At 36.7% G+C, this 26,023-nt stretch overlaps 1 protein-coding gene across 1 annotated transcript in view; it reads right to left on the bottom strand.

Annotated features, from left to right (window-relative positions):
• Positions 1–26,023, bottom strand: part of COL25A1 (collagen type XXV alpha 1 chain) — a 471,130-nt gene that overhangs the window by 109,060 nt on the left and 336,047 nt on the right. The window contains exons 8-10 of the mRNA XM_047856433.1: positions 9,452–9,511; positions 7,768–7,875; positions 5,127–5,162 (exon numbers count right to left, since the gene is read on the bottom strand). Of these exons, the coding sequence (XP_047712389.1) occupies positions 5,127–5,162; positions 7,768–7,875; positions 9,452–9,511 (204 nt within the window). The remainder of the gene's footprint in view (positions 1–5,126; positions 5,163–7,767; positions 7,876–9,451; positions 9,512–26,023) is intronic.

Raw genomic sequence — 26,023 nt, 5'->3', positions numbered from 1 at the left:
CAACTGCACAGGGCTGGGCAACAGCACTGGGAGGAGGAGGTATTACTTGTCTACTTTATCTTGGTCCATTTGGAAAACCAAACATTACAGGCTCTAGACAAAAACACCATGGAGATGGGAAGGACTCTGTTAGAGTGGCATTTACTTGTACTTCACGGACAATCAGATTAAGTGAGGATAATAAAGCATTAGAACGGTTGCTAAGGCATCCCAGCAGGGCAGTGTGCACAATGGAATTAAACGCAGTTTTACTGAACAAGATTCCATTGTTAAAATCTAGTCTAGTAGCTAACTATCCTAAGGATGGTTTTGGTCATTTTTGTTATTTGTGATTTGAAGGTCTGGGGTTTTGCTTTCTCTGCGAGATTATAATCACAAAGAGAAGTCTGCTGTTGTCTCTCATGTCTGCCATCCTGCTGATCAAGACAGCTGGCAGAGCAAAGTAAAATGATGAGTTTTAGATGGGGGAGAGCAATGCATTACAACTAAATATATTTAAAGCAAATCTTCACATATTAGTTATTTCAATTTTATTTTAATTGAAGCAGAAGCAATTATTTATGTTTATGTAATTAGCTAACATAAAATGCATTATATTCACTTGAGCCAAATGAATTAAATGTGTTTTCAGGCAAAATTAAAATACGCTGAAAATATCGATAACCTCTTCAGAACGTAAGTCCAAATTTCACTTTAAGGAACAATAACCGCAAAATTTTTTCTGACTTTTGAACTCTCTGACACTACCAGGAACCAATGAGTGACATTTTAAGTACTCTCATAATTCAGAAAGAGACAAATGGATATGCTATGGAATTTGCATATATTTGGGAGGAGAGTGAGGGAGGAGGAAAGGGTTTCAGAGTAAGAAAAGTGATTTGGTCTATAAAGCCTTCGATGTAGACACTTGGGACCAAAAAATAATTTCCAGGAAATTGGGATGAGTTGGCATATCTATCTTTTATGCTTTTGAGAACTCCTACCACTATTTACCAAAGAAGGAAACAGTAAGAATGTCAGAAGAAAAGATAATTTCAAAAATATGATTTTAACAGCTATTTAAACCTCTGAAAAACTTGAAAAATAAAGATCACTTGTGCTAGGGTTCACAACTTTGCAGCTTCCAACTGTGGTCAGTCCTCGCTTTGATTCTAGGGTCTAGTTTGATGACCTAGAATGGTTTTCTTCTTATTTAAATGGAGTCCAATTTATTTTAACTCAAGAGTCTGTGTTTGAAAACCTCATCTTGAACTTCTCAGAAAACCCGAAGGTCATGTTTACAGAACAGATGCACAGCAAGATTAAATAAATGTGGAACTGCTTTTTATTCTATCAGCTTTTTATTCTATCAGAGATGCTGTTAATCTTCAGATGATTATTTTTGCCATATAAAATATATATCCTGGATTATGAAAACTAATTCCCCACCTGACACACTCATAAACGGTTTTGTAAGAGCTAATTTTAGAACACTCCTAGTTTTTTTCATTTCATCATCAGAGACATTTTACATTTTGAGAAATTCTCCAGTGCCTCTCAAGACCCTCTCCTCCACTACGCACACCGATAAACGTAGTGAGTTTTGCATACTGTGGAAAAGATGAGAGCCATGCTGTACCTTTCCTTGTTTTAACTTGTGGATGAGAAGGCGATTGTTATGAAAAATTGATAATGTAAGACCATAGGAGAAGGCCAAAAATAAAAACTGGTAACAGCAAATAGGACCCAAGGAATAAGTTGCACTATCGATCACAGTATCTAATACGCTGCAATGTAACTGATAGCTGTAATCACATGGTTCTTAGCCCTTATATTTCATAAAGTGGCCTTTCTGTATGCTAAGTTATGTCACCAGGGATTCATCTTAACAGTGATACTTCTTATTTATGGAACTCTTTGTAGTTCATAAAGTATTTCCATATTATTACTCTTTCATTTGCTTCTCACCAGAACCCAGTGAGATAGATGAATTAGGAATGACCGCCTACACGTTACAGATCAGTAAAAGAGATCACAGTCTATAGTCATTCACTCCCCTAAGCAGTTTTGAGTCCAGAACTACTCAGGCAATGTATTTTTCTCCCTACCAGACTTCTAGTCAACACACACACACACACACACACACACACACACACGTGTGTGTGTGCACACGAACGTAATATTTAAAAGGAAAAACAAAGAAAATTTCCAGTGAAAATTTTCTCCCATGAAAACTATTATTTTTTCAGTATCATCTTCTTTCTTTGATACAGTTAAAATATATAAGTGATATTTAAGTTAACAAATATAACTGTTTTTTAAAAAACGATAGCTTTTTAAACCATAGAAATATTTCACTTTAAGAGGGGAAGAGGAATTAGAGGATTATATTGCTTCACAAAAAGACTCTGAATAGGATTGCTTGAAATAGCAAAATTCCCCAGAACATTTAAGATATGTTGATTTATGAAAATCTGATTCATACAGAACTTTACAGGAATACATCTGTTATATAAATCCATGTTCACCTGTAATTTACTCTAGGGGGAACAACTGAGTGATAATAATAATAACATACTCATATAGTTCTTCGTTATGTATTTTAAAGTGCTTTCCCCTAATTTATTGCATTTGTCTTTGGCAACCTTATAAGGGAGGCAGAGAGGGTATTATTATCCTTTCTTTACGGATGAGAAATTAGAGGTTAAGTGACTTGCCCAAGGTCAGACAGACTATTCATTCATTTACTGCTATTTGAGTGATGTAGTTTTAACGGGGTAGGTCAAGGAAGTAAGGTTCTTCCTCCTAATTTTTTTTAAGCAGCTGTGAAGGCTATTAAAATAGAGGTGGATGATCTCACAAATGTAATGTTGAACGAAAGAAGCCAGACACAAAAGTGTATATACTGTAAGATTCTATTAATATAAAATTCAAATGCAAGCAGAATTAATCTATGGTGGCAGAATCAGGATGGTGGTGACCTTTGGTAAGAGGCAGATGGTGACTGGAGGGTAGAGAGGGGTTTGCTAACATTGTACTTCTTGCTCTGGTTTGTGGTTGTATAGTTATGTTCACTGTGAAAATTCACTGAGATATATACTTGCGATTTGTTTATATGTATATATTTGATTTGTTTATATATATGTATATATATACACATTATATATATGTATCCCAATACATATATATACATTATGTATATAATGGAAGTTTTCTTTTAAAAAAGTTTTGTATCTTTAAAAACAGTACAGCACTTTAGAAGATCATTACATTACACATATCCTTTGAACATTTGTGATTTCAATCAAGTTTCTTAGCTGCATTCTAAAAATGAGAATATGAACTAAATCTGAAGAGTTTAAAAAGAAGAAAAAATTTATTTAAAAAATGTCTGGGATCATCTTCGTCTGAAAAGTTGCTATATGAAATGGGAAATTGAAGCAAACTAAGATAATAACATAATTCATTTAGGGCCAGTGGAACATTTATATTTAATGACATTAAGCTAGGAACTGTAGGGAAATGACATTAAACTGTGATTCACATAGTATATTCTAGAATATATCTTAAGGAAGATAAGATTATAATTTTTAAAATATCCATTTTATTTTAGAATTTTGTGTATTAGGACGATGCATTGGGCATCAAGGTAGAAAGCCAGTGGCAATGATAAAAATCTGAGTAGAATGTGCAAACCTGGGGACAAACATGGGCTCCTGAGAATCCCAAGGAGCCTTCAATGTAACAATGTTTGGGAGGAATATGTTTTGAGCATCATCAAGGATAGAAATTACAGTTGCATTCAGTTGCTTAAAGCAGTTTCAAAATTTATATTATAGTTTTCTAAGAATCCTTCACTCCCGTGACCCTGTAACCCTGAGAACCAATGCTGTACTTGTACTCAAAGTCGCCACTTATGACATATGTTTTGTTTAATTTTTACACATTATCTTTTTTGTTGTGTTTCTTTCATTTTATTTTTTTCAAGAAGCCATGATAGTTCATCCACCTTCAAGTCATCTGTATCCATTCACTATCTTGATATTATATGCTGGGAACAAAGAATTTCCGGGGGCAGGGGGGTGGGGTGGATCAGACTCCATTCCAGGGTGCTTTCATCTCACCAGCGATGTTTCAAAGCCACCTCCACCACAGCTAGGACTACAGCTCGGTGACGTTTCTCCCCAGGAGGGCTGTTGAAGGCATCCTGTTCAGGGAGAAGTCTTGAACCTTTAACCCATTCGCACATTTGTTTTAATTCCTGACTGACTGCTGTATTCTTGTGTGTTAGTTGCATTAGGACCTAGCTAACTCATTTTGTAAAATAAACGTTACACCCTAAACACCTGCGTCTGTGTGCCACAAATTGTGTAGAATACACACGATCAAGTCAATTGTGATCACTGCATCCAGGACGAATGTGAGACATAGCTGTCCTCTGGAATTTGGGTTATTAGAATGTCAACCTGTGTTCCCCAGTGTTGCTCATGTCATAAAATAGGTCAGAAAGGTGGCTCCAGAGATAGCAGGGAAGAGACAGGGAGAGGTAGGTTGAAGGAATTCTACTCTTCAAGGCTCAGCAAGCTGCTCCAATTACTCTTTCCCTGGCAAAGGCTAAACAAATCATGAAGAACGGGACCTGCATGTCTCCGGGTAAGTCCATGTGGAATCATTTCATAATCTTTTTTAATGACAGGGATCAAGGCACAACTGTTTCTCTCTCTGGGTGGAGCCCTTCAACAACAAAAACTCCTTGAATCCCTGTGGAAGTTTCACTATACTAATTCATGATTAGCAACACCTGAACCCTTTGAAAATTCATTCCTATTTAAGCTAATAGGCATATCCCTGAACTTAATCTTCCTTTATAGCGGCTGAACAAAGCATATTCTGTCCTTTGACCTTCCTTGCTGTCATTCCTCCCACCTGGAATCTCCTACTTTTTCCTCTCGGTCAGTTCTGTGGATGTGCTGCTTTGTGATCTTCACAAAAGACAGGCCACATTCTTTTTCCATTTTTACTAATTTTCACTCTTTTCCTTATAGGTCATATGATGATAACATTTGTTACATATAATCTTGACCACACTTTTGAATAATTTGGACTTCCATTATTTTTAGTATAGAAAAATAAATTAAGATACTTGCCATCAAGCCTTGTTCTCCTGGTTTCCCTGGTTCACCCTTAAAAAAGAACAGTGATAATATTTATTAATGCTATAAACATTAAAAAGCCATTTTAATTGTTTTTTTTTTCTTTTTCACAATACCCACAGGGACGCATGAATGTCAAATATACTTTGCAGGCTACATAGAGGAATGCAAACACAATGCAATGAAAAGAAAGCCAGTGTTCTTCCTTCAAATTCATTTTATAAACATTTTAGGATTTAATAAAGTGAGTCTAGATTACAGCATAGATTTAAGAATTATGCCAAGAATGTATTCTAAATAAAACTAGTAGGAATGGTTATACTGTAAGTCAATAAAGGGTCCTAGAAAAATATTTAATTGTAATTCCAGTAACATTTATTATGTTCTGTTCATGATGACATAAAGATGATGATCTGGCCTCTTTATGAGAACTCAGAACTTCCATATATAGGATAGAGACATAATTGCTCTTAGTACAGGCATTAAATAATAAAATGTGCAGAGATTGATTTTGAATTTGTTTTCCTGGATTAATGATGGCTGAAGTGATATGTTTTATTAAAATTAATAGCATATGTTAAAATACATAGAATTTGTGCTATATCATACCACTATCATAGTTTTCTAATACTCAGATTCCTACCAAATTCCTTATTATGTTTTATTGTCATATTATTATATTGATAGTCATTGGCAACAGATATTTTTTGGAAAAACCAGTCTTGTCATATCCAATATATATAAAAGTTGTTGGACTTTAAAAATGAGTACTTTCAGTTTGTTTTCGTAAAACCTTTTTCTAGTGGTTATCATCGTATATAAAAATTAACTCTGGGGGCGCCTGGGTGGCGCAGTCGGTTAAGCGTCCGGCTTCAGCCAGGTCACGATCTCGCGGTCCGTGAGTTCGAGCCCCGCGTCGGGCTCTGGGCTGATGGCTCAGAGCCTGGAGCCTGTTTCCGATTCTGTGTCTCCCTCTCACTCTGACCCTCCCCCGTTCATGCTCTGTCTCTCTCTGTCCCAAAAAATAAATAAACGTTGAAAAAAAAAATTAAAAAAAAAAAAATTAACTCTGAGACTATACATCCAGTTCAATTTACCTTTGTGGAATTAAAAACCTTGCTCATACCTTTGTGTAAAAAGCTCTTATTTCTTACTCAGATGAATGAATTATGTTAATTTAAAGGATGACATAGTTTTTCAATTATTTAAAAATTGAAAAATTGTTTTTTTTTTCTTTTGTCATACCTTACCTTTATCTTATTTCTTAAAAGTAATCTATACCTTGAGGAATATACAAGATCCAATGATCTAATTTTGTACCATCAAAATGATTTCAACTACTCTTCTTAGTGGAAGAAACACTCAAGGTATCTTTGTCAGCAACCAGCAATTCTTTGGGGAGCTTTAACTATCCCTAGAGGTGTGCTTTCTCTATCTTTTGGGATATCATTCCAAAAAAAGGTGAGAACTGTGAAGGCAATTTCAGGATGGAATCACTACCTTTGATGGTTCGGTGAAAGCCGTCCTAAAGACCAGGAAATAATAGGTTGGGAGTCAATCCTACATTTCATATGACAAATTTACAGCCATGTTCAGAAAGGGAAACAGGGCTTTCAAGAAAGCTGTCTCAGAAAAGTCATAAAGTACTCTACATTCTTACAAAGAGAACCACTTATTAAAAAAATACATAAACATAGGAATATAAAAATGAAATACACCAAAACATTAATTGCTATGGCTGATTTTTTTTTCTTTTTGGTTGTCTTCAGTTTTAAAAACTTTCTACGTTGTGGATAAATGTTTTCATGATTTGTACTATGAAAACACTCAGGAAAATAATTTAAGTCAAAGCAATAGATAAATAGATTAATTAGTTCAGCAATAAATTTGAAATTCAAGTCCTAAAGCCATAATATAAATGTAAAAATGTTTAACCTTGCCATATATTTCTTTAAACTATTGGGTTATGTCTACTGAATCAAACCATTTATGTAGTGTCCTATACTACTGTATTATTGACACTTAATCAATCTTAGTAACTAAGTACTTAGATCTAAGTATTGAGATTGTTTTTAAATCATTTCTATTAATAAGGACAAATGATATTCAAACCATGCCTATTGATGTTTTAACCATTAATATTACTGTTTTATTAACATTTTTTCTTTTCTTTCTTCCTTTTTTTTTTTTTTTTGGTCGATGATTTACAAGGCAGTAAACATTAAAAAGATTTACCTCCTTTGCCTTCCATAAGTCATATGGGACTTTATTTTCTCTATCACTGATCCTTTGGAGAATTCCCAATCTCTCACCTATATTTTCAAGCTATTCTCCCATGTAAGCCAAAGACATTCATGTGTTCTAGGGTAGTCAGGACACAAGTGAGATCAGGAATCATGGACTTCTTGAGGCTTACCTGAAAGCCAGTTTAGTTTCCATCTCCAGGTCTCTCTGTGGTTCATGTGGGTTCCCCGTGGATTGAGTGGTAAAGAAGAATCCTGCTGGCAGCACCCTCTCTGCTTGGGGACTTTCCTATCACCCCACTTCCTGCAACCCCCTACTCCCATGGCCCCTCCTTTTCCCATTCCATCCCAGTGCTGACCCTTAAAACGAATGGATCCAAAATGCAACTCACAGGCACTCCTGGCATTCCACGAGGGCCATCTTTCCCTGTGTCCCCAGGAGGTCCTCTTGGGCCGGGAGGGCCTGGAGGTCCTGGAGGCCCAGCCTGCCCTTGGTCACCCTACAATGGAGAACCGAACAGACCAACAGTGACCATGAAAGATAAAGATCCAGGTCTTCTTTTCAACACTTTAAATTTGTATTATCTAATCCACATTTACACTATGAAAAGAACCAGAACAATCAGAAACATGAAGCCTGTAGGCAATTTGCCTGCCAGCAGGGAGCAAATAAATATTCATGCTGGGTGAGCTGAGTAGATGCTATTAAAATCAAAGCAGCTCAGGAACCAGCACTCACAGCTCTTGGAAATAGTGTGTATGTTATCATGATATTCAGAGCTGTTAGAAAAGTTCTGCATAACTTAATTCGTGACAATGCTGCATCAGTTATATTCACCTTGTTTAATAAAATGACTGCATTTGTAGCTGGACAAATGTGTTTACTCTTTCATAACCTACAAAATTAAACATACAGACTCTTGTCAAACTGTATAATAATTTATAAATTACCAAAGCCAGAGAGCTTGGAAACTGGATCTATTACTGGATATAACTTAAGCTTTTTTTTTTTTTTAATTAAGAAAAAATTAGGCATTCTATACCTTTTTACTTTGGTACTTTCATATACAATTCAAACAAATGCAGCTCACGAGACATAATTTTGTTCTAGGATATTTCCAAATAAATACCCCCACCCCACCCCCACCCATGAGAGATGAATGGTAAAGCAACAGTAAATGGAGTAATCACTGAATGTAAAGAAGAAATCAGACTTGAGCAAGAATAAGCACTACCTTAATGAGGCGGCGTTTAATGAGCTGCTGATCAGCAGAGAGAAACCCATGATTGATTTTAGGAAACACCATCTGATCAGTCAGGTGAGGTCAAAGGTTGAAGTTCAGAGGTGAGAGAGTTGGAGAATAGACATCAGAAGGCCCCAAGAAAGAAATAAAGATATTCACATTAGGCTTATAATGACCATTAAACAAAATGGAACTGGTGCTTGTGTCTGACATCAGACTATCTGGCTCTTCTTGAAGGAAATATAACCCTAAGATAGGATGGCAAGAACAGATTTTTAGTGAGGGAGGAATCTTTTGGATCCCATCATTCCACTGTGGCTGTTAGGCCTCTTTCATGTAGTATGTTAAAGAAGCAGGAAAGCTCCCATCACCCACATCCTGCCCTCTGAGCAGAGAGTCTAGAGACCAAGCACCAGTTCAAATTCCGTCAGACTTGTCAACCAGCATAACGTGGCAGGAACGCGACTGCCATTTTATAAATGCCCTAAGTCCATAATACTTAGGATCATTTAACTGATCATTTAACCGAAAAACATCACAGAGTGTTGGCATGCGTGCAAATTAAACCATCAAGGTGTGGCTCGGTCCTAGATAGCCAAGTCTGCCTCTCTTCATTACCCTTGCTCAACTTCAATATCCTTCTCTCTTTCTGTTCAAGATTCTCCTCAATAGATATTTGACCTCGCTGATGTAGGCGAGGTCCCAAGGATCCAATAACTCAATGCATATGGTGAAAAGAGCAAGTGGACTTGGCAAGCCAATTTAGCTGTTCTCGCTCACTCTTATGCTGATTGCGGGCTCTGACTGAGCAGCATGGGTGCCAACCACAAACCTTGACGGTGAGGATCTGATTACTGTGGAGAGCAGCAACTGTGGGGAAGCCTGGCAGACCCTATGGACGTGGGACAGCACCAAAACAACACGACACAAAACGTCACACAGACATTCTACTAATGGACAAACAAAACAAGCGTGTATCTAATGCCACCCTGTCCCAGCTCTAAGTCTTGTCTTGTTTGACACACTGTAAAGGAAATCAGACACACAAGGCCCCCAGGCAACACATTCCTTAAATGGAAAGGCCAGATTGAGAACTCATTGTAACTTCTCTTGTGGCAGTTACACTGGGATCCGTGTATATACTCTTAGCACTTCTAGAATCTTACATACAAAATGTTAGCACAATATAGAGATAACTGCAGACACTGTTATGAAAGCAACACCGTAATTTCCCTCCATGGATATTCTGTTTACAACTCAGGACATACATGTATTAATTCTATTAGTTCTTTTTTTTTTTTTTTTTTTGGACAATACTGAACAGAATTTTGCAGTCTGATCAGAAGTATTTCTCAGAATAAATGCAGTTTGCCTCACAAAAGATAGTCTTACCACCCACATATCAAAATTTCTCTCTCCAATCATATGATGATTCTCAGATCTTTCCTGTTTCAGGAATTCCTGCAGAGATGGTGGGTAGAAATCTGTCTCCTACAACATGTGTATTTCATGTCAGAGGGATTTATGGTCACACTCTGCAGTAATCACTTCTGTCATGTAACTTTTCCAAAAGAACTTGACAGTTCACACAACCCCTTGAAGCAGAAAAGTGGTTTTGAATTCCTTAACCAAGGAGAACAGGGGAGAGATATTTTAGAGACTTGTACTTCACTAACTTGTACTATCCTGTCTTCATAGGTGCTATCAGTTGGGTAGGTCTGAGAGAGAACTTTGGTCTGTGCTCTGTATCTTTTCTGATATGACATATTGCAGCCTTTTATTCCATTTTTTTCTCCACACAGAACATGTTTACCATGCAAATAAAATAAACAGCAACCACAGCTTACATGGACTCAAGTGTCTGCAGGCTTCCCAGACGCTCCTTCTTGCTCACTGCCCTTCCCCTCTTCTGCCCAAATCTATTATGAGGATATCCTTAGTAAAAGCCCATACATTTCTAGTTTTCGAAATTCTGTTAGTCTTGGCATAGTCCTCTGCCTTATTTCCGCCTTATTTGGGATATACTTTTCTTTCTTTCTTTCTTTTTTTCAACGTTTATTTATTTTTGGGACAGAGAGAGACAGAGCATGAACGGGGGAGGGGCAGAGAGAGAGGGAGACACAGAATCGGAAACAGGCTCCAGGCTCTGAGCCATCAGCCCTGAGCCTGACGCGGGGCTCGAACTCACGGACCGCGAGATCGTGACCTGGCTGAAGTCAGACACTTAACCGACTGCGCCACCCAGGCGCCCCTACTTTTCTTTTTTTAAAAGAACCAATAAAATTATGTTTGCAGCATGAAGACATCTCTTCAGCCCTAATGACTTTGACTTACATTCTTTGGAGCTGGGACTTCTCAGGAAGCAAAAGCAGAGGACATCTTATCTGTTTTAGCAAATCCTTTCTGATAAGGTTATTAAGTGTCTGGGTAATTTTGAGGTGACCTGTATCCTCTTTTTTCTTCTCCCTAAGTAAAAGCCCTTGAAACATAGATGCTACCCAAATTCAGAAATGCTACAAGTTGGAAAACAGATGTGTACAATTTGCTTTTGTTTTACTATGGAATATGAGTTTAAAATGTTATTAGATGGTAATGTGCCAGCATCTTTCCATCTGTGACTCATTAGCCCTATATTACACAGTCAGAATTTTATATATAAACGTCGTCTTTATGTAACAAAGAACAAAAACAGATACAAACAAGAAGTGTATGAGGGATCAGAATCTTGACTAGTGGCGATAAATCATAATGTCACTTTGAACAGGATTATCTAACAAAAATAATTTAAAATTAAAAGCCTTTAACAGCACACATGGTAGGACTTAACAAAAGTTTTGAAATTTGAATGTATAAATAAGTCACTTCTTGTACTCATATCTGAACATGACCAGCTTGCCGTTTGATCATATTTTCTAAATGCTCACAGAAAGCTTCATAACTTCTTAGTTTGGTTTCCAGTGTTAGCGAGATCTAAAGAGGGAAGTGGATAGGTAATTCTCATCTCAGATAGATCCTTTTCACTAAACAGAAAAATCTCTATTTGAGGAAGCTGATTTTATATTTCTCAATCATCTTAACTGTAGAAAATGCTACCGATTAGGTGCTTAGAGCTACATTGTAAAGATTTTATTAATGAGCTAGGCAAAAGGATTTCAGAAGTTTATACGTAACAAAGTAGAAAGGGACATGTGGAAGAATTCTCTTAAATTCTAACAAAAATCCCATGGCTTAGGCTGCAATTTCCTAGGACCTGGTGCTCTTCAAAACTGTAGTAATGCTTGAAGGCTACATGCCAGGGTGGGGTGGGGTGGAGGCAGTGGATAGGGGTTATGTAAAGGCAATAATAAATATGGCACATCTTCCTTAAGAGTCAAGTTTGACAAATGTTAAATAATTTTAAATATTTTTATGTAAAGCAATGTCATATTATGAGGTAGAGTGCAAAATTTGCACAAATTTTTAAAACTTTTACCATTTGATCATGGTAGAGAACCTCATCTCACAGGGGATACCTCTACATTACAGGTAATACTGAACTAACCCTCTTCTTCCCACAGGAGGTCTTTGGTGGATAAGTTTGGAAAGTACTGGTGGTGAATACTTATCTGTAAGTCATGGCTTTACGTGGCCATAAGAGTTAGTCCTCCCTGGCCATTCACACAGAGTGCACTTTTTCATTAACTACGCCATTTTTTTCCATGATATCATTAGTCATAGTCCTTTCTAAATAAATGGAATGGACATATTTCACTTGGTTTTACATCTTGGAAAACTTGCCTGGTACACAGATGGTTCAAGTGGGTGTGGGAAAAAACTGTCTCTCCAGAAAAACATGGAGAAAGAGTCCGGGAATAAGCTAAAATGTTAAAATAATGTGTACAATTTTCACTCCCAAATATTTTGAATTTTTAAGAAATTGGATGTATAAGAGTGTAAAATATTCAACCCATTTTCCTCTTGAGAGCATACTCAAGCAACTAAACAATTGCTTAATTAAACACTAAATCCTGTGACATCCTGTGAAGTAGGTTACTATCTTGGACCAGTGTTTTGACACCATGTTAGGAGAAAGTCTATATTCCTTCATTACCTTCTACAAGCAAAGAGGCAAGCCTACCCCAAAGAAATGTTGAACAAATACATATTACATAAGAGATGCTTCTAACTACTTACAGAGCCATAATTCAAGATGCTATTGTGTATTGTATACTCAGTAATGGTGTTATATGATTACATTATAGTGAGAAAACTTTGTGTTTGGTCAAAAGTATTCAATAAGGCAACTATAGAGCCAAGAATTTAATCCAGGACTTTTAATTCCAGACTTTCTCATCATGCAATTTATATGTCTTTAATTTCTTTCTACTTTTATAGTTGGTATATTAGAACTTGACTAACACCACCAATATTTAAAAAGTATTTATTGACTGTCTTCCATGCAGTGTTCACTGCCTAGGCATGGGAATCGAATGGTGAGCATGACCCCAGGCTTACAGGGGTCAACATCTAGTGGGGAAACAGGAAAAAATAAGCAAGCAGTAATCATATGGAGGGATGACCGTTTTGGTGGGGAAGGAGAGGGGCCACAGAGTAAATAAAAGTGTGCCTGATGGTAGGTTTGAGGATCTCTGGGAAACTTCCCAAGCCACACGAGTGAGGGGAAGAGGGTTGGTAGAGCAAGAGAACTAAAGACAGAGATATCATTTAGGAAAATGTTATAATAGTCTAGTTGAGAGACGATACCCTAGGACCAGAGAAGGGACAAATCCATAGTTTCAAGTGATATTAAGGAGGTGGAATATGCAGCACTTGCAGTTTGGCTGAGAACATAAGGGAGAAGGAGGAGCAGTGAGTGGTCCTACATGTCTAGCCTGAACGCTGGAGGATGATAGAGGAAACACTAGTAATGAGTGGGTTTTCTGGGCAGGTAGGTGTTCATGGATGGTGAATTCAGCTAGGGACTTGTTGAATTTGAGGCATCTAAGAACAGCCAAGGCATGGCAGCTAGATATGCATATAAAATCGTCAGGAGAGAAGTGAGAATGACAAGTCATAGGGCTGCCTGAAGTCATGTAGAGAGGTTGGAGAGAGAACAGACCTAGAAAACAGCTCTTGGAAAGACTTCGATTTTAGGGATGAGCAGAGGAAGAGGCAACCACAAAGAGAAATAATAAAATGTGGTTGTAAAAGTAGGAGAAACACTAACTCACCTCACAAATTTCTACACAGGCAAATGACTCAGAATGACTCATTAATGAAAACTGCATCATCCGTTGTGTTGTATAAATGCACATGAACTGAATTCCTCCACTCACTGTTGCACGTAGAGGTAATCTAGAAACTAACAATGGGCAATGCCACTGACAGTGATGCTCACTGATATGCACAGGGGAGTATAACTGAGATTGTAGAGGTACAGAGGAAAAATTAAACTATTATTTTAATTATAAAGGTGGACCCCCAATAGCAAATCATATTGGAAGAAAAAATATGTGTTATGCTAAGAAATGAAAATCCCTGAGTTTCTCCATAATGTAAATAGTATCATGATTCTGTTAGCCCCCAATATATCATGCATAACAACACAACCATTACAGTAGGTATGTGTGCAGCATAAATAAAGATGAATATTCCGAGACATTGATAAAATGATTTCTAGCTAAGAAAGACCACATGGGAAAACATTGTATAGGATGCAGAAATATTTAGGTAAAAGAATAACTTGAGTTTAACAGCAGGAACTGTTAGAAAACAAAATAGGCAAAGAAAAGAAATTAAGAGAAAGGAATTTGCTGCTAAATCATTTCATTCTGCAGTAGATGGTAAAATCTGTCTTAATAGAAAAATTAACTACATGAAGCTAAATAGCAATGGAATCCTTTGAATAGTCAAATGCCATGGGCCTGAGAAAATCAGAATTTCTAACGGACTGAAAAGGATTGGCTTATAGAAATATTAATTATGGGGAAGAACTAGCTTTCTGGGCTGAATATGATGTTGATTCAAAAAGTTAATTTTTCTTTTTTTTTTAATTTTTTTTAATGTTTATTTATTTTTGAGACAGAGACAGAGCATGAACAGGGGAGGGTCAGAGAAAGGGAGACACAGAATCTGAAACAGGCTCCAGGCTCTAAGCGGTCAGCACAGAGCCCAACGCGGGGCTCGAACTCACAGACTGAGAGATCATGACCTGAGCCGAAGTCAGACGCTTAACCGACTGAGCCACCCAGGCGCCCCTATTTTTCTTTTTAATAGATATTCTAAGTTCCATCCTATTGTGTTAACCCTAGTCACTCCAAAAATTATCTTTTTATATGTAAATGATACATGTGAATTTGAAAATTATTTAGAAGAGAAAGAGAACAATACAGTCCCTACATTGGCAAATGTCATTAAATACTACTGCCACTAAAATGCTAAGTAAACTGTACTGTAAAAGATCCGTGAATAAGCAGAAAAATGGCAGATACCCTCCAACACTGGCAAGTGTAAAGTATATGAAAAACTTCCTATGCCACACGTACTGAAAAAGGCTCCATTTGTTATGTACAATCTAATAAGGATTCCAGGGGGTGTTGTAATGTTTCCTAAAGATATATGGCTAAGAAAGAGCCACAGAAGATGAGACCCCGTGAATAAAGGTAAGATTCCTGAAGAAGCTTTGCCCTACCCTGAGGCAATCAGAGAAGCAGAGACACAGGATAAGGGGGGGGGGGGGGGGGAGGGTGGTAAACAGCTTCAGAGTCTGGGAGAAAACAAAGTAAAATTGTGTCAGTTTTATTTATATAAACTGTGCTATCATTGAATTGGAGCTATTCTCTTTAAGAGAACATCAAGAGAACAGTCCTGTTTTAGGGTTTCTTCATAATAAAGATAATAAATAATGATGACAATGGTAATGATGACAGTGGTCGCCATTCACATGATATGTACTATGTGCTAGGTATTATTGTAAGAGCTTTATAAACGTTAGCTGTTTTAATTCCCATAACAACTATTTGACAGATGAGGAATTTGAGGCATGAAGAGGTTTTGCCCACTTAACTGTAAATAGAAGAGCCAAGACTCACACCCTGGCCATCATCTATGCCTTAGCCATTATACTTTCCATACATCCATCATAGTCTCTGAATTTCATTCCCATTTATTCATTCATTTATCAAGGAGAATTTAATAAGATCCTACTAGAAACAAGGCAATATTTGGACATTGAGATTAGAAAGCCATATCCCAGGCTTCAGGGAACTTAGAATATAACCAAGAAAGGCAGATGTTAAATATGCAATTACAAATGTGGCTGGGAGATCATATATATATATATATATATATATATATATATATATATATATATTCTTTTTCTCATATTTTTTCCAATTCCTTTGTCCCTCAGTCAGGTTCTTAGTTGGCCATCTGCTATTGCCTCAGAAGAGGTATAAGGAGGCAGGGTGGAAAACACAACTTGTCTACCAACATTTCTAGAAACTGAAAATATCTAGAAAGACACTGCCCCAAACTGGAACAGAGGAAATAGGTCTGTGGTCCCCAAGAGCAGAGGGAGAGCCTAAGCCCTGCTTCCAGCAGCAGTTTCAGAAAACAACAACACCTCAAACAAAAAAGCCACATGACATGTCTAGATGCAAGAGACCATGCGCGACCTTGCAAAACATTCCCTTGCATTAACCATGGCACAGAAGTAGCAGAAATTTTCCCATGCCCTATAGATGCAGCAACAACACACTACATGTGAAGGGCCATGCAGGTCAGTCAAGCCACGCTGCCTCTCAGCAGCAAACTTGAACTGATGGCCAAAGACCAGGTACCTCTCAATTTCCACTCCAAATCTTTTGATACTATAAGACCTCAGAAGTGTGAATCAGTCCAAAAGGGGGAGGAAAGTGTGGACATCCCAAGAAAAGTGATGTTTTGTTTTTTGTCAGCTGAGAAGAATGGAGGATTCAGTTTCAGAAATCACATCAGATTCAGAAATCAAACTGTTATGGAAAATGAAGTCATTATTTTTTACTCACTTGAGTTTTTGGATTGAAAATCACACCCCAAAAGTGAATAGGATGACTGTTAACAAAACAAAAACTATGAGAGTACAAAGAAAATGACCTAACAAGGTCAGCTAGTCTGGCAGGACTGCCCCCAAAAAGTGGTACTTAAGTTGAGACCTGCAGAATGTGGGGGCATACAGACCCGTGGTGCCTGGCTACTCTTAAAGGGCACTGATACCTTCCCTTCCTGATAGTATCATCAAGGTGAATACTAAAACCAAGGAGAAAAATGTATTTTCCTTTACCGAAGAAATACTGAATCTACACTTGGAATACAAAGATTGGGTCCTATTTTAGGTATTCCCTTGAGATGTAGGCACCATTCTCCATTTGGGCAAGGTTAAGATAAAAGCAATGGTAATGGCTATCGGATATAGGATTCCTGTGGGAGGTCAGATTGATGAGAATGAGAGAGAGATTAACTAAATATCCATTCCTTCCTAGAATAAATGCCTCTTAAGTACATTCTACATGCCAATTACAGTGAGAAAAGCTGTGGGGGGTTAAATCTAGTGAAGAATGGAGGCTATCATAAGAATACCAATTTAAGTGGAAAATATGCTAAATTAGTGCTGTAATTAGAGGGGCAGGCAGTAGGCTATTTAAGCACATTGTGGTTGGGAAATGGAGTAAGGCTCCTAAAAGATGGGACTTGAGCCAGGGGAGGAAGGATGGATAGGACAATGGTATTTGAGGTGGGGTATGGACTTGGGCTTAGGGAAGAAGGTATTTCAGTCTGACATCCAGTAAGCAAAGAGGTGGGAAATAAGTTGAGTTTGGCTGGGGGGAAGCACATACTTTTTTAGGGAAGAGCTGGAATGGTTGACAGAGTATAGATGTGCAAGGTCTTCCAAGAAGCTCAAAGGGGGAAGTAGTGGAAAGCCACAGAAATATTTACATAATGAAAGTGCCATGGCATATGCAGGTTTGAGGAAGACAATCCTGGCAAAACTATGAAGAAAAGGTTAAAAATCAAAATATAGTTCATGATCATTTATCTGCAATTTCAAAATCCAAAGTCCCTGAAAATAACATTTCTTTATAAGTTTAACTAAAGGTTTTCTAAGTTTGCAGCAAACTCCTCTGGTATCAAAACCTTATTTGAACATATGTGAGGTTACTTATGATCACTAATATTTCTTCTTAGTGTGCATGTGTTTTGCTGAAGAAATTGATGGTTTGATTACAGGGTGCCTCAGGCCTCTCTAAGAGTGTCAAACAATATGTGATGTATGAGTAACATTAACTTTATAATGCCTAAAAACTAAATCCTGAAATACATTTGGCTCTGAGGATTTCAAAGAAGGATTGTGAGCTTGTTTCAAAGTTGATGACAAAGATCCCTTCAACAGAATTAAAGGTTATAGAAAGAGTAGTAAGATTTGAAGTTAAGGCAATGAATTTAGTTTTGAACAATAAAATTTGTTAATATAGGCTTGTCTGGCAAATGCCCTGTCTAAACATGTGGCAATCTAAATTATATATTATAATTTAAACCAGTTTATAGAAATTAAAGATAAATTTACTTTTATGATTTCAATTTATATATTAATCAGAACTATCCGTATCAATTGTTATCTAGCATATATATTTTAATCAATTGTAATGAATAAATAAGCACATATAATTAGCACATTTTTTGCAAGTAATTGTAAAAAAAAATGGACCTGTGAAAATTTTTTGTTCAGGAAATTAAAAAAAACAAAACAAAACAAAACAAAAAAACCCTTCCAGAGGTCTTGTTTAGAACATCATTTGATTACCAAACACTGCACAATGATTTGCTTAAAACTTCCACTTGAAAAATATAATACTGGGGGAGCCTGGGTGGCTCAGTTGGTTAAGCGTCCGACTTCGGCTCAGGTCATGATCTTGTAGTTTGTGAGTTCGAGCCCCGCGTCAGGCTCTGTGCTGACAGCTTGCTCAGAGCCTGGAGTCTGCTTCAGATTCTGTTTTCCCTTTCTCTCTGCCCCTCCCCCACTCACACTCTGTCTCTTTCTCTCTCAAAAATAAACATTAAAAAAAAAACAAAAAAAAATAATGCAAAAGCAAGCTTAAATTCCACCCCATCTGAATTTCATACAATTTGCATTTGAAATACAAATTCTGAATTATGGAGCCCAAACTATTAATCTTTTAATTCTCAAGGAAACTTCCCTCTAGGATGGCACAGCATCATGATGATGTGCAATACAATATTATTTTGCATCTATGCTTCTATAAAACCAAGGGTGCTTTGTAGTTGAAGTTGGCAGGTCAAGGGCTCAACTCAACTTGAATATACTCTATTCATTTTCTGAAAGGGCTACATCAGGGCAAGGAGGCACAGTATGCATCAGGAAAGGACAGTACCAAGAAAACAGAGGATTCAATAGCTGACAGGGTACCTTATACTGAAGGGAAAATAACTATTTGTCCAGTAGCCTGTGAGAAAAATTCAAGTTTTTTGCATTCTTCATTCTGGGAGAAAAATCAAAAGTGCCCTGTTATTCCCTAAAAACTCTAGGGTCTGGGCTAATGGTATTTGCTAAACTTCCTTTGTATGATATTAGATTGAGTTGACTCTAAAATTCCTTTGGTATGCTCCCTGGATGGTAGCCTCTCTTCTCCTTCCCAAGAAAGAGGTAGATGTCTGGAAGCCAGCCTGTGAAAGCTGGTGAGAGTCCCATGGGGCTCAGCTATATGGGTGGAGAGTTACCCTTGTATTTTCTACTCTACCTCTGAAGGTCACTATCTTCCATAAATAAATTTGAGCCCACAGCAAATGTCTGATAGCCCTCTGAGATAATGGAGCTCTTCAAAATGACCTTAGTACCAAAAAAGACAATAGAGTACTTGTGCAAATTCACCAGAGAGTAATGTTACTTGGAGTAATACTACTCTAGATATCTTTCTCCACTAATCCTACTCTAGATACTTTATAATTGGTCCTGTTCTCTAATGTCCCTCTTTGGTCTGCATCCTACATTTTTAGTGTTTTCCCAAAGGGCTATTCAATTACATAAAATTAGTCGGTGGCTTGAAAGCATTCCTGAAATTTGCAGGTTTCCATACTGGGCTAAAATATTGATTGCAATTTAGAACATGTTTGAATGCCCTATAGTTATCTTTATATTTGATGTCCCTTGTGCATACGGACTAAACTCAAATGACTATAAGCACTAGGCCAATAATATAGATAAAATAACAAGTTTATCACCAGAGGAAGCGGGCAGACTTGGCTGCACAGGAGCCAAGTCAGGGCTAAAAGGAAACAATGAGGACGCCACTTATTTTGCCTTAGGGGAAAGCAGACAGGGCTGTTACATCTTCATGTGCTTCAAGGGAAGCAAGAAATCCCAGGATTTTTTTTTGAAAGAATGTTTCAGATACTAAATGTTCATAACCAATTCAAATTTACTTAAAGCAAAAATTATAGTCCAAACAAAAATACCTTTGGAAGGGAGGATTTGGCCCATAGACCAGCAGTCAAAGGTCTCCGATCTAGTGTTTTGAATGTTGAATTGGAAACAAGACAGATGTCGAAAAGCTTTGCTTCAGAAAAGAGATAATACATTCGATAGTCCATTCGAGGAACTTTATCTTGTTGTATTAGCATTTAAAGAAAGAGTTACAAGTTCTCAGTGCCTCCATCACATGTTGTAATTCAGAGCACTGTTCTTAAATCATAAAACCTTCCAAAGGTGATTGCTATTTACGACCTCCATGAGAAAGAACAGAAGAAGGTGTGATTCCTTGTTGAAAAGAAAGTACTGCATCCCACAGTGATGGATCCATCTGGGAGGAGTCCCATGATTTGAGCTCCTAATGAAAGAAGCGGTGGTAATCCATGTTAAGAGTTATGGGTCTTTGGGAATCTCGGAATAGAATTTCCTGACTTCTGTGAAATTAAATCTAAACTTCATAATGATATGGATATTGGCAATCATAATACAAACTTTCTACTTTTTGGTTTTAATTTCCTGGTTGTGGTTGATGATATTGTTATTTAATGGAAGGCAGTACACTTTTGATATGAAGTTGTAACATACTATAATGCTTATCATTTAATTTTGTAAAGTAGTATTTATTTGCATATATAATTAACTTGAAACATCTACACTGACCATATTCAAACTCCTTTTTTACCTCAAATTTCTTTTTAGATCTCCTAATTTCAAATATTTCAATAATAATAAGTCAGCCCAAAATGTTAAGAGTAAAGACTAACTTGTCTCAGAAAGTTACTGAAAATGAGGGCTCAAAATAAGCTGTTAGCTGAAATTTCTGATAGTGTCAATCCTCTCATTATTTAAATGTACTTAATATTCCAGTTATCAAAGAAATTTGGCATATAGAACAGAAGCAACATTTTTCTTCCTATGATTACAAGACCTAATTCAAAGTGTAACATGGTCTTTTAACGTAATAAACACTAAATGAAATGTTTGCCTTATTTGCCACTAAAGAAAAAAGAAGAAAGAACTGGGTTCTGTTTTTGAGCACATGAAGTGATGATATCACACATAAGTAAGACCAAGGAAAAATATTTCTCTGATGTCTTAGAAGATCCGAAAGCAACAGCCCAGACTCCAAAATACACCCATATTTCATAGGCCTTGTTTTTTCCCTCAATGGGTCTCCAATGTCAGCACCCACAAGGAACAAAGTTTATGTTTTAAAACCCAGGGAGCATCTGGTTTACTCAGATAAGTAACCAGTTCCGCCACTTCATCGGCTACAACTTTTATGATTCCCATATGTGGCTAAAAAAATTACAAGATGTATGCCTATCATATCATTATTAAAATTAAATTACTTATTTACACAGAAGGCACCGTCAGCCCTTCTCCTTATGTGATAAGGGATATTAGTAATTATGGAACGCAAAAGTGAGGAAGAATAATTTATCATTTTCCAGGACTGGGATGAAGCCTCATAGCACATTAATACTACAATTATCCATATTTCTTGACTTATAAAATGGGGAAATTGTTTAATGTTTAGAAAATGGCACAAAAAAGTGACTAAGAAAAAAAATATTTTCAAAGGAACTACCGGAATCAGTTTTTCCAAGGCATCATTATCCTATTTGTGAATTATCAGGCCCTTAAGTTCCCTTCCAGTCTCCTATCCTTTGTATGATTTCCTTTGTTACGATGAACATAATTAAATGTAAGGAAAGAAAGGAAAAAAGAAGTAGAAGTAAAAGGATTAATACAGGAAAGTGGCATGGAGCATTTAAATTTGTGTCAGGAGCACTAAGGTCCCACTGAGTTTGGGGAAAAAAATACTAAGGGCTAGAAGAGGATTTTTAGTTAGAATCAAAAGAAGAATAATAAAAGAATAGACCTTTTTTCCCCCACTTTGGTCAACTGAGAGTAAAATGTTAATAGTTGATACAAGAAAGCAATACCAGTCAATTCCTATTTAGCTTCTAATTCTATATCAAACAGAAAAAAAAATATATATATATAGAGAGAGAGTAAATGTTATATATATATATCAAACAGAAAAAAATATATATATAAAATATATAGAGTAAAATGTTAATAGGTGATACAAGAAAGCAATAGCAGTCAATTCCTATTTAGCTTCTAATTCTCTATCAAACAGAAATATATATATATAGATAGATAGATAGATAGAGAGAGAGTAAATGTTATATATATATCATACAGAAAAAAATATATATAAAATATATAGAGTAAAATGTTAATAGTTGATACAAGAAAACAATAGCAGTCAATTCGTATTTAGCTTCTAATTGTCTATCAAACTGAATATATATATATATATATATATATATATATATATATATATCAATTAAAAATTGGCATACATGTTGGTAGTATAAAACACCAAGAAAAGTGAAGAGACTAGACGTGAAAACTTTGGGAATCTAAATCTATCTGAAGAAATGACTTCCTTAGACTGTAGAGCTTGAAGAAATGACTTTCAAAATACTGAGCATTTGCCACAATAATTATCAAACCATTCAGATAATTTTTTTTTAGGAACTGTGAAAAAAAAAATAGAAGTAATAGAAGAAAAAAAAGGAGGAAGATAAATTCTGCAAAATATAGACAGACTGGTAAAATTTTATTAAGTCAAGACTAGATTGTTGGAGAAATTTTGCAAAAAAAGCCCAAAAAGGTGATGTTTAAAAATATTTTCTTTAGGGGAGCCTGGTGGCTCAGTCAGTTAAGCATCCAACTTCGACTCAGGTCATGATCTCGCAGTTTGTGAGTTTGAGCCCCGTGTCGGGCTTGGTCTGGACAGCGCAGAGCCTGGAGCCTGCTTTGGATTCTGTGTCTCCTCTCTCTGTCCTCCACCACTCGTGCTCTGTCTCTGTCTCTCATCAATAAACATTAAAAAACATTAAAAATATTTTCTTTATTTCCTTTTTAAAATGTTTATTTATTTATTTTTGAGAGAGACAGAGAGGCAGAGAGAGAGAGGAAAGAGAGAATCCCAAGCAGGCCCCACACTGACAGCACAGAACCTGAAGCTGGGCTTGAAGTCAGGAACTATGAGATCATGACCTGAGCTGAAATCAAGAGTCAGTAGCTTAACCAACTGAACCACCCAGGTGCTCCTTCTTTATTTCCTTTTTAAAAAGTTGTTAATAGATGGATGCACATCTATAACCAGATTACAGCAAGAGATTTGTCTGGGTCTCTTACATTATCCTTACATACTAAATTGAGAAACCTGAACTGAAAGCCAATAAAAATAGTGGATTTATAACCAATTGAACAATTTACCTACATAATAGTGCTTAATTGGTCATGTAGTTCATGTTCTCAGTCCTGATCCATTCAACATTTAACATCTGTATCAGCGAATTAGATTAGTCTTCTCCAACTTTGGATCTGAGAATAATTTCTCTCTATCTATGTATATCTGTTTTTACACTTATGTCTTAGATCTCCAGAAAATGGGACAGAAGAAGAAATATAATATTTGTTGGATGGCAGAATTAGAGTGTACTAATAATGTGGAAATAAAAGTAAGGACTAGTATTTGGATCCAACAAATAAACTACATAAAAACACAATTGAGGAGCTAAGGGTTACGCAGTGAGAAAAAACACTTTAGAATTTAAGTTGATAATAAACGTATGCATCAGTATACGATATGACAGCTAATGCTGTTTAAAGCCAGTCTAATTCTGGGCTATAACATAAACAGAAGAAGGGAGGCTATCTCCCATTTAGTCCAGCTGCATTAATGTGTTTAATTTCCGGACATTACCCTTTAAGGAGAACAGAGACAGGAGCATACGCAGAGAACAACCAAAATAGTAAGAGAGCACACAATTCTCACATGAGGAATGGATGACTGGAGCAGGGGAAGATGAGATGGGATGTAAGAGCACGTTATTTATTTATTTATTTATTTATTTATTTAATGTTTATTTTTGAGAGAGAGAGAGAGAGAAAGCTCGTAAGTGTTACAAGTGGGAAAGGGGCAGAGAAAGAGGGAAGCACAGGATCTGAAGTGGGCTCTGTGCTGACTGCAGAGAGCCTGATGCAGGGCTTGATCTGAGATCATGACCTGAGCTGAAGATGGACGCTTAACCAACTGAGCCACCCAGGTGTCCCTAGTAAGAGCTACTTTAAAGTGTATTCATTTTGAGAGCGAGAGAGAGAGAGAAAGGAGAGAGAGAGGAAAAAATGAGCAGAGAGAGAGGGTACCAAGCAGGCTCCATGTTGTCAGCACTGAGCCAGATGTGGGGCTCCATCCCAGGAACTGTGAGATCATGACCTTAGCCAAAACCAAAAGTTGGACACTTAACCTACTGAGCCACCCAGGTGCCCCTAAGAGCTACTTTAAATGGATTCAGAACTGCATGTGGAACATAACCGCCTCCACCACCGCAAGGCATAGTCAAACTTATGCTGGACCATTACTTGGTGAGGGATGTAGCAAATGAAGTTTGGATGAGAAGGGCTTTGGGGTTCATTTTAACCTTATTCACTGTTTCTATAAGATCACTGAACGGCTGTCATGTGGAAGAGGAATTAGTTCAGAAGGCAGGATTAAAACAAAAGGTAGAGGACGTAGAGAACAGCAGATGTCAATTCAAAAAAAGGAAAAATAAACACTTGTTCAATAAAGGATTTAATTACTTTGTGTTATTTAGAACTGTCTATAATATTAGTCTGCCTTCTAATATTCAGCATTGTCTGTAATTATTAATCTGCTTTGTAAGAGTGAGTGAGCTCCTTGCCACTTGAGGTATTAGAATAAAACTCAAGAACCATGTGTTGAGCATACCCTATGAGAGTTTTTAGGCAATTGGCTGGCTATGAAATGGGTTTATTTTGTAGTTATAAGAGAAAGTTTGACGCAGCAGCAAGTGAAATCTGCGACCCATATAGTCTTCCTCCTCAGCACCTTTTTATTTTTTAAAAAAAATTTTTTTTCAACGTTTATTTATTTTTGGGACAGAGAGAGACAGAGCATGAACGGGGGAGGGGCAGAGAGAGAGAGAGACACAGAATCCGAAACACGCTCCAGGCTCTGAGCCATCAGCCCAGAGCCCGATGCAGGGCTCGAACTCACGGACCCCGAGATCGTGACCTGGCTGAAGTCGGACGCTCAACCGACTGCGCCACCCAGGCGCCCCAGTCAGCACCTTTTTAAAATAGAACAACCAAGATTTATCTAGAAACCCTTTCTGGCACTGCCAAAAGATATTTAATTCTAACAAAAAATGAATTTTTCGTTCTTGTTTGTCCAACAGTTAAAAACACTGTAAGAAACCAATGTTTCAAATGTGTACAACTCTTTTCTATAAAAGGAAATATAATCTACCTTATAGGACCCTTTAATGGCATTTAAAAAAAATCCTTTGGGCCACACCCTCAAATTGTATATTTGTTACACTCAGAAAAAATCAGATTTAAATTTAATTTTATATCAAGGAAGACACTGAAAAAAAATCAGATAATACTATCCCAAATTAGTTCTTTTTCTTAAGATTTGTTAGTATAGTTATAAGGGCAATTCCAAACAAACGTGCCTTTTATTGGTGATCCATCTAGACTATTTTGTTAGAAATTCGATAAGGGGAGATGTTTCCATTAAACTAATTCTGCAACCACAACAACAAAGACCCAGAAAACATACAAAGTGCATTAAAATAAGAATATTTTTAGAAGTTTACTGACTAGTATTATAAAGGAAATTACTTGGGTCCAATAAAAAAAATATGAAGCTAAGTTTATATTACTTTAAATATCCACAAATTTTAGCTACAAGCTATATAGATGTCTAAGCTGTATCACTTTAAGTAATAAACCAACATGTATACTTTTGAAATTCTGAAATTTGGGGCCAGATTTTTCCTTAAAGGAGTG

The sequence above is a fragment of the Prionailurus viverrinus genome, chromosome B1 (genome assembly GCF_022837055.1).
Source record: "Prionailurus viverrinus isolate Anna chromosome B1, UM_Priviv_1.0, whole genome shotgun sequence".
Taxonomy (NCBI): domain Eukaryota; kingdom Metazoa; phylum Chordata; class Mammalia; order Carnivora; family Felidae; genus Prionailurus; species Prionailurus viverrinus.
This window is presented reverse-complemented; position numbering and strand designations above follow the sequence as displayed.